General features: G+C 34.9%; 2 protein-coding genes across 4 annotated transcripts; one reads left to right on the top strand and one right to left on the bottom strand.

Moving 5' to 3' along the window:
- The first annotated feature begins 193 nt into the window (after window positions 1-193).
- LOC141724437 (uncharacterized) lies at window positions 194-2,944 on the top strand. 2 transcript variants are annotated; one of them, XM_074526593.1, is made up of 4 exons: window positions 194-583; window positions 692-897; window positions 1,364-1,588; window positions 2,612-2,944. In XM_074526593.1, the coding sequence occupies exons 1-3, from the start codon at window positions 573-575 to the stop codon at window positions 1,558-1,560; spliced, it is 414 nt and encodes a 137-aa protein (XP_074382694.1). In that variant the 5' UTR covers window positions 194-572; the 3' UTR covers window positions 1,561-1,588; window positions 2,612-2,944. The 2 variants fall into 2 exon arrangements, with proteins under 2 accessions (XP_074382694.1, XP_074382695.1); XM_074526594.1 differs by lacking the exon at window positions 2,612-2,944 and having other exon boundaries at window positions 1,364-1,589.
- A 3,346-nt stretch (window positions 2,945-6,290) lies between these two features.
- LOC141661498 (uncharacterized) lies at window positions 6,291-8,571 on the bottom strand. 2 transcript variants are annotated; one of them, XM_074468521.1, is made up of 3 exons: window positions 8,439-8,571; window positions 7,571-8,256; window positions 6,291-7,247 (listed from the first exon to the last, which is right to left on the bottom strand). In XM_074468521.1, the coding sequence occupies exons 2-3, from the start codon at window positions 7,734-7,736 to the stop codon at window positions 6,328-6,330; spliced, it is 1,086 nt and encodes a 361-aa protein (XP_074324622.1). In that variant the 5' UTR covers window positions 7,737-8,256; window positions 8,439-8,571; the 3' UTR covers window positions 6,291-6,327. The 2 variants fall into 2 exon arrangements, with proteins under 2 accessions (XP_074324622.1, XP_074324623.1); XM_074468522.1 differs by having other exon boundaries at window positions 6,291-7,244.
- Window positions 8,572-13,977: the final 5,406 nt, after the last annotated feature.

The raw sequence follows: 13,977 nt of genomic DNA, 5'->3' as shown, positions 1-13,977 counted from the left end.
TGTTTTTCTCGTGTTTAATTTATATTAGGCTTAATGACCTTTTGGTCCCTAAAATCAGCCTCAAAAATATGAAATCATACCTTTTAATATTGAGGAATAAAATACAAGGGTAGTTTAGTCTTTATAATTGAGTAGGTACTGGGCTCTATATAAAGCCCCACTTTGTTTCATTTTAGTAGCAGGAGATTCACGATGTAGTCCCCTTGAGACATCCAGTGTAAACATACCTTTTTCATTTGATCTCCTTTGTTCTTCTTGTTAAATTTAAACAAACACTTACTTAAATATATGAAAGTTATCATTAACCCATGTAGTATTAGGTATCTTTCCTTTTAACCCTTTTCCGAGATAAAACGACATATCGACCAATATCGGAGGGGAAAAACGTCTTTTACTAAGGAAAAGGGATAAAATATATGAAGTTCGATACTATAGGGGTCAAAAGGTGTGACTTCATACATTTGATACGTTTCTAACTGGATGTGTAAATAATAGCTAAAACACTTTCATGAGGTTTATAAACTTGATATTAGAAATGCTACTGGACCGAAACACAGTATTTACAAGAAAAGATGGGATTGAGGTAAGTTGTATCAACATATTGTACCTGTTATAAATATCTCAGTTCTCTATCGTATATATTGTGAGTTGCAGCAAGTTTAATGCTTGATTGTTAACTTTGGTTCTGTAGGTTCCTTTCTCGAAAAAGAGTGATAGTTATTTTTGAGAGGACTAATGATAGTTGTTTTGGAGATATTAAATTCCTGGAGATGTTGAAAGAGATGTATCTTCTTTGGAAGGGTACATGTAATGAGTTTGAAGTTATCCATTCAATTCATAGACGATCAGAATCATCTCGAGCTCTTGGAGATTTGCCGTGGATAGTAACGGATTCAAGTGAGCTGTTGTTACCAGTCTATTTCTTTTCCTTTTCTTCGTGTCGATATTACATATTCTTTTCATATGTTTTCTTTGATCGAGATGGAAAATTGATTAGAAAAACGATACGTCCTCTTAAAGGATTTAAAACTTTAGAATTCCCCTTTTCTGGGGATAGTTTAGAAAATGATGCTTGGGAAAAATTATACAGGACTTTCCTTCCATGAGTGCAACAGATTGATTCACCGGACAAGATGAATGCTCCCGCAAGTGCAAGAGCTTAAAAAGAAACACCAAAGCTTAGATGTAACCTTTGTGACATTATACTTATGATTTTCCTTCCATGTTATCGTCAAACAATTAGTTTTCTATTAAGAAAAATTGCATTTCTTTCCCAAATTTTTGTATTTTAATATCCTGGCAATGGTTTCGAGATTGTTTCGTCGCTCCTAAAGATGTTGGTGACAAACATGTTTTTTCACAGAGACTCTCGAATACAATATGGATAGATGTTTTCTCCTATGCAACGTGATTGATATGCTTAGACCACTCTTGAACTTGATAAAAGGATCCTCAAGGAATCTTTTTAGTGATGAAAGGATATTCAAATCGATATCAGATGATGATGATTCAATTGTTAAGCCGTCCTTGCACACTCTTCTGGCCATCAGCTCATCGTGATAATGTGATCTCCGACGAAGGAGACAAGGTAAATCCATCTACTCTTTGATTACTAAAATTGTCATAACTAAACAGCCATGCAGAACAGAGAATTTATAGAGGTAAGAATATTGGCGACTTGATGATCGAGCGTTCTATAAAGAAAAATAACGTATATTCATAAACTAAACCATTAAACCAAGACATTGTGTAATGCCTACTTGATTAAAAGATTATTACAACTCCAGATTACAGCCATTTTATTATTGATCAACTCTGCACTTGATTCTGGGCAATCTAATTAACAAAGTATTGAACTGCATGAGGAGTCATTGAAGGACATGAGATCATCATCGCTAATTTCATTGTCTTTATTCTTCAAAACTGTTGTATCAAAACCATTCCTTTAACACAAACCAAAATAGGTGTGTGACAAAAGTGTCGTTTAGATAACCGTAGTTGTAAACTTTTAAATAGAATCATTCAAGGAAACATATGGCAATGATAAGAGCAGTTTGTAAAGTTTTTGAGGAGAACTTTTGATATCCAACTGATAAAATGGTTTTTATTCGGAATCTGAAAACTGATGAAGTCATACCTTTTGACCCCTATAGTATTGGTCTTCGTACATTTTAACCATTTTCCTTAGTAAAAGACGTATTTACCCTCTGATATTGGCCAATATATCGTTTTATTTCCGAAAAGGGCTAAAAGGAACGATACCTAATAATACTGGGGTTAAAATATATGATTTCATACTTTTGGGGCTGATAGGTATTACGGTCCATACTTTAGGGGCCAAAAGGTCATTAAGCCTTTATATTATTAAATTTGCTTTGGCTATAATTTGTTTCCTACATACAGTACTCCTTAAAATGAATCATGGTTTTTTGTTATTTGATTACAATTGGTTTCAGATAGTTAGATATCAATGATCGTTTAAAGTTTTGAAAGTATCTATTATTTGTCTGAATCACAAAGGGCAATATAATTCTACGCAACTACATTACTCTGATTTATCCATTAATGAATTCAGTTAAAAAAATTTAATATACGTTCTTGGATTGTCAAGGAACAAAAGGCAAGGCATTGAGATAGGGTGATCAGGCTCTTTAAATATGTCACCGGAAGTTGTTCGCTGCATAAATTGACAGGGAACTCATATTTTGGACACCGGGTTATAAAAATACTGCATTCGCTTCCGTTGGTTAATTACTAAATATTTGTGTTTAGAGTGCTGAATTTGTGACTTAAAGGTTTAGACGGATACTCATATGATCTGCAAATGTTTGTAAACGAATTAATACCAACCCTCCTCGTAACAGAGGGCCACAAAGCTAAAGATTTTGCACCTGTCCGTTGTTAGTGTGATTTTGCAATTTAGTTCTCTGCTTCCAGTTCTGAAGTTCCCTTAAACTTTCCATAACTAAATAATTGGTGAGAGCTTAGTGGTCCTGTACACAATTGCTCTACTGTAGTGGTAGTTATGGTGCTCAGGTGGGAACTGGAAAGCTTAGAAAAAAGCTATATATATCTTGTTGGTAATAAGCAAAAACATTTCTGCTAAGTTTATTGGTTTATGTCAAAGATTAATTTCTGCCTAAATCAAAGCTAACGAATAATTCCACTCCTAGTTAAGGAGTCCTACAAAACTGGCACTTGAAGCGATTCTCTTTGCGAGTAGTTTAGGGGGTATGAGAATGGCATATAGTAGATGTGTAGTTTGGGGGTTCAAGTTCATACAAGCAAAAGCAACTGCATGGAAACATGGCACTCCACTAAGCTGCCAATGACATATGTCTGTGCTTCCATACCAATTACAAGTTCATGACTTCCCAAAGATGTTTGAACTAGAAATCTTGACCCTCCAGTAACAGGCTTTCTTATTTGCCTAATCACAAGTGTTAAATGTTATATCTAATCTTATTGGCAACAACATTTGTAATTACACTTACTCATTCAGGTTGTCCTATGAGTTAGGACAAAATTGGCTTAATTATAACTTGAACCTCAAAGTATGATCATGTGTACACATAAACCCTTAAAGAAAAAAAACATACACTCCAGCCCTTCGTATATGAAATGTATATATTTTCACCCTTCCTCTTGAAACTAAAGAATTGTTGACTAGGCAACTTAACCCATGAGGGGTATTGTAGGCAGAAGTAAAACCTTCCAAAGTTCTTCCCCATTTCCTTCAGCCCTTCAACTATATATTCAGGTAGTATATACACAGAACATTTTATATCCACACATTGAAGATGAATCCTAATTATTAAATTTCACTGCATTTTTTAAGTATTTCAGTAAGAAATGCATTAAATTAACATAATGTGCAACATAGACATGTGATAATATTAGTAGAGCTACAGAGCAGTGTCTTAAAGTTAAATACGCAAAAATGAAATAAGTCATATTACAAATATTGTCTGGAATAAGATCATAATATTAAAATAAGCATGTGGCATGAGCAAGTTCTAAAATTAAGCCAACAAAAATAAGCATCCATGTGATTTTCATGTATTTTCCCCCTTGTTTGCACTTTCTTTCTCCTTTCTGGCATTCAATTTTGCATTTGTAGCAGCTTTGTCAACCGCTCCAGAAGATATCATCATTTTCAAAAGCTATTAGTTCAGTGTCATCATGCTTGATATAAAGGTCAATCATGTAGTTATTTTGTAAGGCATGTGCTTTCATGTTTATAACATCATTCTCTTCCATGATCAAAACTAAACCTTGTTCAAGAGGCAATATAGGAATCCTATAGTACAAACACTTAAGCCCACTATAGGGCATTAGTTTTTAACCTAAGGTTCTCTAATGTAAGTTCATCGAAAGAGTCGTAAACAGTGAGTTGGCCCCCAACGTATTTAGTAGCAGGGAGCCAATTCAACTTTCCACCATGAAATATCCTAACACTAATCATCTCATCACCTACATATAAAAACAAAACAAATAATATATCGAAATAATTCAGTATATTAAGCTTTTACAGACATACCCATAACGCAAATATGCATAAAGTACTCATAATTAATATGCAAGAACTGAAAGACAATCATATGAAAAATACAAGATTGTTCGATGATGGGTCAAGTTTGAAAGTACCCGGAGAAATTTTATCACCCATGAAAATACACCCAATTCAATCCTTAAAACTCAAAACTACGCCTTGTTCTTCATAGTTTATCTTTGCCTTTTTAGCTTAGGGTTTTAAAGATTACTGATATTTGTTACCTTAAGTACTGATATTTGTACAATTATTGGCGTGATATGTACCGGCTTTTCTTTTCTACCATGATTACCCCTCCGCGTTAAGGTGCAAGTGAACGATTGTTTTGTTTTTGAAAAGGCAAGGGCGGGACTATACACAATGCATACATGAAGGGTTGATGTGTATTCTTTTTTTCTTTAAGGGTTTATGTGTACACATGATTATACTTTAAGGTTCAACTTATAATTAAGCCGACAAAATTTTCCAACCCACGTTTCATCCTTTAACAACTGAGTGGAAAGTATGTTTGCGTAGTGGATGACACTTTGAAAGCACTTGAGATGGGGGTTATTAATATTATAATTGTTTGGGAAGATATTGATATCAATAGGTATGTGCTGACAAATAGTACCACATCTGAGGTTGTGATTAAGTACATGAACAAGGATCAAGAGGCTGTGATGAGACTAATTTTCAAGAAACGAATGGTGAACTAGAGGTTGAAGAAAAGATGCCATTGCTGGAGTGGTTTGCGAATGAATATAAAAGGTTTAGGTGCATGCTACAGTTTGTTACAAATAAAACAGAAGAGGGGTCACGCTTTTGCAAAGGGTTTGGTGGGATTGGAGGCACATCCTACGCTACCAGCTTGATATGCGAGCATTGGATGACGATGATGGTGATAATGAAGGTGTAATTTTTTAAGACTATAGAGCTGACCAGATTTTTCTACTGCAGTGCAAAGACTGTGACATATTCCAGCTTGGAATTCTAGTTTCTTTTCTTCGTGATTAATAATTAAATTTACTTATCTCCTGCTATCTAAGACTTAGGAGTTATATATAAACGGTACTCGTACTACCTACAATTGTGATTTTCTCAGCTTTAATTTATATTATTAAATTTGCTTTAATTATAATCCTTCTCCTATATTAGAATGCTCCTTGAAAATTAGGAGTGGTCTATAGTACTACCTGGAATCATGGTTTTTTGCTCTTTGAATGCAATTGGTTTCAGACATTAAGATACCATTGATCATCTGAAGTTTTGAAAGTATCTATTATTTGTCTAAATTACAAATGGCTCTATAATTCTAGGCAACTACATTATTCTGATTGATCCATTCATAAATTCAGTTAAGTTTCTTGTATTGTCAGGGAACAAAAGTTTAGGCATTTAGATAGGGTGATTTGGCTGTTTATGTATGTCACTGGAAACAACTCCAATTCAGATTCGGTGGTTCACTGCACAGGTCTGAACAAACTGTCAGGGAACTCATATTTTGGACACCGGGTTGTAAAAATACTGCATTCGCTTCCGTTGGTTAATTACTAAATATTTGTGTTTAGAGTGCTGAATTTGTGACTTAAAAGTTCAGACTGATACTCATACGTGTTTGTAAACGAATTAATACCATCCCTCTTCGTAAGAGACAGCCACAGCCAGTGGCGGATCCAGAAAGTTTTATACTAGGGGGCACAAAAAATTTGAACAAACATATTAACACCAAAATATAAAATCAAATGTACTAGTTCAGTAAGAAAAACATGGTTCATGGCTTAAACATATAATAATCACAACGCGACTCTTCTAGTCTTCATTTCTTGAAATTGTTTGATAATTTCTTCGGTCGAGACCTCTACAAATATTTCCTTCTCAATGTAAGTAAATAAACAATCATTCAACCAACGATCTCCCATTCGGTTTCGTAATGATTGTTTGACAATTTTCATTGATGAAAAGGCTCTCTCAACGGTAGCGGTAGCAACCGGCAAAGTTAAAGCCAACTTCAAAAGATTAAACACCAAGCCATTTTCCCTCAAATTCTGAAATCTGATCTTTGCTGCTTTGACGAGATCCATGGCATTCAAAAGGTCCTGGTCTTTCCTCTGCAAAGCTTGTGATAGTTCATTAGTTATACCTAAGACATTTTTCATCAGATGTAGTAAGAAACCAAATTCAAAATATTGAATAACATCTAGAAGATCATTTGCATCGGACCTTTGATTCGAAAGTATGCCATAATTCTCTACATATTCTAGTAAATTAACCACAGAAGGATACATGCTAATCAGATTCACTATAACACCATAATGTGATCCACATCTTGTATCAGCAGCTCGTTTTAGTAAAATTTCTTGATTTAAACCACGCCCGGTAGTAAGTTCACCACTATTAAGTTGTTCAACTACTTTTGCTAACCGTTGTTCTCGAAGAATATCTCTGCATTTACAAGATCCCCCAACCACATTTGTCAAATTTGCAATACAATTAAAAAAAGATCCAAGTTTCTTGTGATTTTTTGCAACAACCACAAGTGTTAACTGGAGTTGGTGTGCAAAGCAGTGAACAAAGTGGGCTGATTTATTTTCTGCTAGTAACAAACTTTTAAGTCCATTGAACTCTCCCCTCATATTACTTGCCCCATCGTAACCTTGACCTCGTATCCTTGTTATGCTCAATCCATATGTTTCCAGTAATGACTCAATAGCTGCTTTTAGAGATATAGCAGTGGTGTCAGTCACATGTACAATACCAACAAACCTTTCAACAACACATCCTCTTTTATCCACAAAAACGTAAAACCACAACCATTTGTTCTTTATTTGATATATCACGAGCCTCATCAACTAATATAGAAAACACTCTATCATCGAGTTCTAAAGAATTGCATTTGTTGTTATAATTGCACAAGCATTGGTTATATCTTTCTGGATTGAGGGTGCAGTGAGTTTTTATTTTCAGGAGCATTATTAAACACGTCTTTTATGTATGGACTATGACTTGTAAGAAACTTCAAAACTACAAGAAAGTTACCTCTATTTCTTGATGTCTCAGATTCATCATGTCCTCGGAAAGCCAAGCCTTGAATTAAAAGAAGTTTGACACAATCAATGGCAACGGCTAATTGAATTCGGTAATTATGTTTCAGCTGATCTGACTGATTCACAATGGCAATATCAACATGTTGTTTTCGGTTCATAAGATCTTCACAAGCTTTCTGACATTGACTATGAATGTTATTATGCTTTCCAATGTGATCTCCCAATCTCTCCGGCTTCTTCCAATTTCTATAGCCCTTATTGACAAATGTCTCATTATTTCCTCGAGCGTCGCACTCATCTTTAAATAGGTAACAATATAAGCAAAATGCAGCATCTTTTTTTTATGCTATATTCCAGCCAACTAGCATAATCTTTAAACCAGGAAAATCTAAACCTTCGCTTTTTCTTTCCAAATAATGTAAATGGAAATACATGGCTAACAGGTTGGAATGACCCTCTTAACAAATATGCTCGTCGAATTCTATCTTTCTCATTCGGAGAAATTTTGTTGATAGGTTTTCTTAATCCCGAATCAACTTCAGTATCAGACACATTAACTTCAATAAGAGGAATTGTTGCTTCAGGTTTATTGGATATATTAGCTTCCATAACTACTTCTACTTCTGGATCATTATCGGATGGTTTAAGTCTCTTATAAAATCTTTCCATGGCTGATGACTGAAATAAATAGTGAAAATTTATCAATTAAACTATATTTAGCCTGTAGAAAGAGGGATTCACGTTCACGAATTTGGGATTTTAGTTAAGAAACTAGGTTTTTGAAATTCAAAATTGAAGTACACAAACAAAGTCACAAACACAAAAATTAACATATAATTCGGAAGCACAGAGAAACTTACATATGAATACATGATATCCGGATGCTCTTCAATTTACAATCTTTATCTTCTTCTTGTTTTTGAGTTTTAACCCCAAATAGTCAGACCCAAATTGATTTCCTGTGTTCACGTGTTTGCCCCGGAGACATTATCTATTACTTTTTTAATAAAAGATAGGGGGCAAATACAGATTTATATGTACACAAAAGTAAAAAAATTAAAATATTAAAATATTATATGGGCACGTGACCCAGGGGCCTTTCTGTATATCCGCCCTTTGGCCACAGCTAAAGATTTTCACCTTTCCGATTGTTTATGTGATTTTGGCAATTTAGTTCTCGCTTCCAAGTATATTTTAGGTTCCCTTAAACTTTCCAAAACTATCTTTCTTGTTTGGCGAGAGCTTAGTAGTCCTGTGTGCACAATTGCCCTACTATTAGTTATGCTGCTCATGTGGTTACTGAAAAACTTTAAAAAAACAGATGCTCTGCTGAAAACTTTCATTTTCTTCGCATTTTCTTATAATACTTCAGCCTTGTTAGGCTTCTTTTTAGTAATATGGACACTAGAATCACCTTCAAAGTTGTCTTCGATTTTCCGGAACTTCAATAATGTTCTTGAGAGGTAATTACATATTTTTTTATTTTTATAAGATGCCACGTTATAAAAAACTAACGGCGTTACCTAAAATTTAACGAAACGACTGCGATGTAGAAAAATTCAAAAGTTGGATTACTTGTAAATTTACCTTTATAGTTCAATGACCTAGAAAAAAAGTGCATATAGTTCAGGAACCTTAAAATTGATTTATCATATTAAATTTTATTAAAATTTTAAGCAATATAAAATAAAAAAATATTAATAAAGATCGCACGGGTTGTAAAGCTAGTATCGTCAAAATCAAGCCTCCAAAGAGAAGAGAGGGGACTAAAAAAACCAAAGACTAACATGTGGATACCAGGCATAGTAGAGGTTGAAGAAAAGATGCCATGAGTTTGTTACAAATAAAACAGAAGAGGGTTGTTCAAACTGAAGAAGGTACTCATTCTATAGCGATATTGTTGACATTCGTAGAGAAACTAAGTTACTAGAAATCGAACTGTGAGCTGCTACCAACATTGAACATCAAGCTGGACATCATAGGAGCCTCAAGCGTGTCGCCAGGAAATCCAAACCCAGACCTCCAAGGTTCACTGTGCCAACAGAGGTTGTTGTCTGCTTTCCACTAACCGGGAGAGTATACATTGAACCATCAGAGTTGACATATAAATCCTCAAACATTTTTCTGTTGCTCTTATCATGATTCTCAAGCAGCCGAACTTCTTTAACCTGGGTTGATTCGCTGGGCTCCCTGGTATTAGCCTTTGGAGACCCTCCGAGTAGCAGAAGAAAAAGCTGGAGCCCTTGTGACCCCGACAGATAAAGTCTGCAAATCTGGAGTTTAAAAACCAGACACCATCACGAGAGCATTAGCAGCAAAAGGCATGTGCAAAGCACCAGAAGGGTGAAACCCTCAACTTGAAATACTGCAGAGAAAAACGAAGATGAACAACTAATATAGGTAAATTTGTCTGATCAGAGTGATAATGCGTTCTCTATCAATGCCCAACTGTTCCTTCTATTAAAATTAAAAGGTTTCACGAGGCAAAAGAAGATTTTCACTACTCTATCAACATTTCATTTCAGATTAAACCACATCGTATATGCTCTGTATTCTTCTAAAAGTTGTTACAATGTCAGATTGTTCATAAATTTCGTGTTAATCTTCCTAATAAACAAGGTAAAGGAGGGTAATCAACGGAAAGACTTAGACGCATACGGGTCCAGGAACGCCATAACTGTGTCATGAAGTCAGCTGAACTTGCTGTACGGTTTTTTGCTAATCCTGTTACAAATGGCAAACTAGATGAGGTTGAAGACAAAATGCTGTTGCAGTGGTTTGTTAATGATTATAAAAGGTTTGGGTACAAATAACAAAACAGAAGAAGAGTCACGCTTTTGCCAAGGGTTTGGGTATGCGATCATTGGATAACGATGATGAGAATTTTTCAATGTGGTAGCCTGCCTACAGCTGTGGTTTTCTCTTCTTTAATTTTTATAATTTAGTTTGCTTTGGTTATAATTTGTGTCCTATATTATTCTATAACATTTCTAATCAGAATTAAATTAAAAGGGTTTTTCTTATTGAGTAGAGCCCAAATTAGACTATCTTAACTAAAAATTAATTAAACATGGTCATTTATCCCACATTGTAGAGTCCCGAAAATTACGGTTCATTTCAAACATAAATACCAACTTTAGTAATTAATTGAGCATCATTAATAACGTCGACGGGCGTTATTAGAGATGCCGACGGGCGTCAAGTTGAAATTTTATAGCTATAGATATATATTGTTCGCAAAGAACAAGAATATCTTAGCTAAGTTCTTTGTTTATATCAGGCCTATCAATGATTCTTCTCTGAATCAAAGGCTAATAATTGATTCCGCTCGGAATCAAGGTGAGCTATAAGATTCTTCTCAGAATCAAAGCCACCTAATTAATCGATATTCAAATGTTGTTTTACCTGCATCATGGATTGGTCATTTTTGTTTATATTGAATTTGGTTCAGACAAAGAGTCTGATCAACTCTACATTGAATTATAAGTAATGTTCCTTTTGATCATAGAGTCTGCTTTTCTTGGTTGCTACTGTTCTACATTATGAGTTACATTTGATCCTGGATTGGTCATTTTTGTTTATATTGAATTTGGTACTATTTACTCATGCTGAATTTGGATCAACTCATGCTGAATTCTATTTTTTTTTCTTGATTGCTACTATTTACATAGAATTATGTATATAGTAGCAATCAACTATCGCTTGTAGAATTCTGATCATCACTAAATAATGAGTCTTTACAAAGATTCTGATCAACTCTATTGAATTGTTTTTCTTGATTGCTACTATTTACAAAGAGTCTGATCAACTCTACGCTGAATTATGAGTAATGTTTATTTTAGTCACAGAGTCTGCCTTTCTTGATTGCTACTTTTCTACGTAATGAGTTGCATAGAATTATGACGAAAAAGAATGAATTCTAGTTTTTTCTGATTTTGGCCCAATGTCAAATTTGTAGAGGAATTCTAGTTTTTTCTAATTCTGGCCCAATGTCAAATTTGTAGAGGAAAACTGCTTATTAAGCAAGAGGAAATCAGGCAGGATAGTCTAAAGTATGTTTACAGAGTAGATGACACTTTAAAAGCACTTGAGATGGGGTTACTGATATTATAATTGTTTGGGAAGATATTGATATCAACTGGTATGTATTTATAAAGCTTATTAACCTTTTAGCCCTTAAAGTATATGCGATTGTACCCATAAATCCTGAACACTGCGAGTGTACCTTTTGTTCCCCAAGGTATACATTTTCATACTCTTTAGCCCTTTTTACCGTGACGGTAAAAAATCGGAGGGGCAAAAAAGACATTTTACCCTCGAGTTGTACCGTTATAAGGGCTAAAAGGTACATCTCGTACCTTGAGGGTGAAAAGGAACACCGTAACATATTTTAAGGCTAACAGTTATTTACCGAAGTGACTTAGTTTCTTGCTTTAAGTGCTTCTCATACTGTACTTTCATTGAGCTCTCTAAAGCTTATAATCTTCATTACCTGAATCATTAACAGCCCTCGTGTTGGGCTGATGTTCCTTGTGCTGACTGATTTATTTTATGAGAATTGTTTTGAAATCCGCAGATTCACTCTTATTTTTTTGCTCTTGCGTTGGCAGAATGATTGTGGGTGCATTAGCAATTACGAAATTGAATGTAGTGAATATGCTATTGTCTTTGCAATGGTTTTCTCTGCGTTTGTAGTCACCTGAACTATAGTAACAAATATAGAACACTAGACTTCTAAAAGCTTGAACCTGGCTAGTAAACTGATCTGCCAAGAAAACAACCTGCATTCACATAAACAGAATCATATAACTGACTGTGTTCATATAAACTAATTATATAATTTAAGTCGGTTTAGACCCAAAAATTAGGTACTGCTGATGTTTTCACCTTTTTACTGTACCTTGTATAGAGGAGCACATATACAGTGGAAGATGCATGTGAGCAAGAAGTATCGACTTGTATATTATGTTTATTGGAAAGATCAGTACTGCACATATTAGCTACAGAAAAATGAACCCGTAGTAAATTATTATTTTGTAATCAACTGGAAGAAGTATGATAAATAATATAAGTTTAATGAACTTACAATTACTAATCCTAAAGGGAGAAGCTCAGTAACTGCCGTGTAGTCACCTGTTTTGGGGTCCATTTCCATATCAAGAATAGCTAGCACACAGCCTGTTGCTAAAGCTGCGAGGCCAAAGGCAAGCAATAGAACTTGTCGATAGCCTAGTGCAGTTCTTTGATTGAACCCAAATATAAAAGTATAATTTACTCGATATCGTCTCCAGAGGTATATATTTGCAGCATACATACTCATGTGCAAGATTAGACGATGAAGCCAAACAAGCTACGACAATTAAACATGCCAAAAAGACCTTAGTTTTCAAATATCATAATGAGGATAGGTTAGGTAAGAGGAACAGGTTCAACATTAGTTAAGATCAATTGCAGGGTTACATGTACAGAGGAAAATATGGGTATAAGTCCCATATTGGTAAGTCATATTTTTGAGCATTATGACTAAAAGATGTGTGAGATATGATGATATTCTCTTAATAATGGAAATTATTATTTTCCATTAGAATTTGGCTCAAATATTATGGCATAAATTAATTTGATTTTGTTTCAGATTAATTGATATGGTGTATGTCTTGATATATTCAATCTGATTCTGTTTCAGATTATTTATGGAATAGAGTAGCTTGCAAGTATTACACTGATTCCATAATTAATGATATTTAATTATGGAAAAGAGTAGCGCACAAGTCTATCTACACCTATATAAACACCTCTAAGGCGTTAGGGTTAGACACACCAAAAACATATTCGTCTCTAAACACAAATCTCTCTCTCTCGGTGATAGTTTCGTGCCCGTTCAAGCTCGCTGAAGGTGCTCGTTATCCGTAACGCCGCCGCTACCTCGTTTTATCCTGGGAGGCTATCGACTCGCACATACGGTGAGAGGCGAAATAGCTTTAAGGAGACAGTTTCAACTGGACTCGAGGATCTCTCTTCTGTTTATATCTTTTCTTCCTCCGTTTGATTTCATTTACTCACGCACACACTTGTTTGATTATTTGTATTAATCGCAGATTGTTTTCACAATCTTAAAGCTATTTATTTTATATACATCTGTGACTGATACATCTGTATCTGCTTGTTTTGTTGAGTAACAGATCGATGGAGAACCAAACTGTGAACGATTCGATGAACATGACGGTTGATCCCAACGCACAGATCACTGGATCTGATGGGGTTCACCAGCAGCCGATTAACCCTAACGCACGGATCGTACGATCTGATGGGGGTCAAACTCCTGTTGGACATGTGCCTTCGGGACATGTGCCTTCGGGACATGTGCCTGTGGGACACACTGTCATTGGACAGTTTAGTGTT

This window comes from Apium graveolens, chromosome 5 (assembly GCF_009905375.1).
Source record: "Apium graveolens cultivar Ventura chromosome 5, ASM990537v1, whole genome shotgun sequence".
In the NCBI taxonomy this organism is placed as follows: domain Eukaryota; kingdom Viridiplantae; phylum Streptophyta; class Magnoliopsida; order Apiales; family Apiaceae; genus Apium; species Apium graveolens.
Note: the sequence above shows the minus strand (reverse complement) of the source record. Positions and strands in the feature narration are given on the sequence as shown.

Excerpts from the sequence above, each read along its gene's own strand:
- LOC141724437 (XM_074526593.1), top strand. Across the intron at positions 898-1,363 it reads GTGGATAGTAACGGATTCAA|AGACTCTCGAATACAATATG; the intron begins GTGAGCTGTTGT and ends GTTTTTTCACAG.
- LOC141661498 (XM_074468521.1), bottom strand. The coding sequence starts at position 7,736 with ATGAACCGAAAACAACATGTTGATATTGCCATTGTGAATCAGTCAGAT. Across the intron at positions 7,248-7,570 it reads TGAGACATCAAGAAATAGAG|CAGCTATTGAGTCATTACTG; the intron begins GTAACTTTCTTG and ends TATCTCTAAAAG.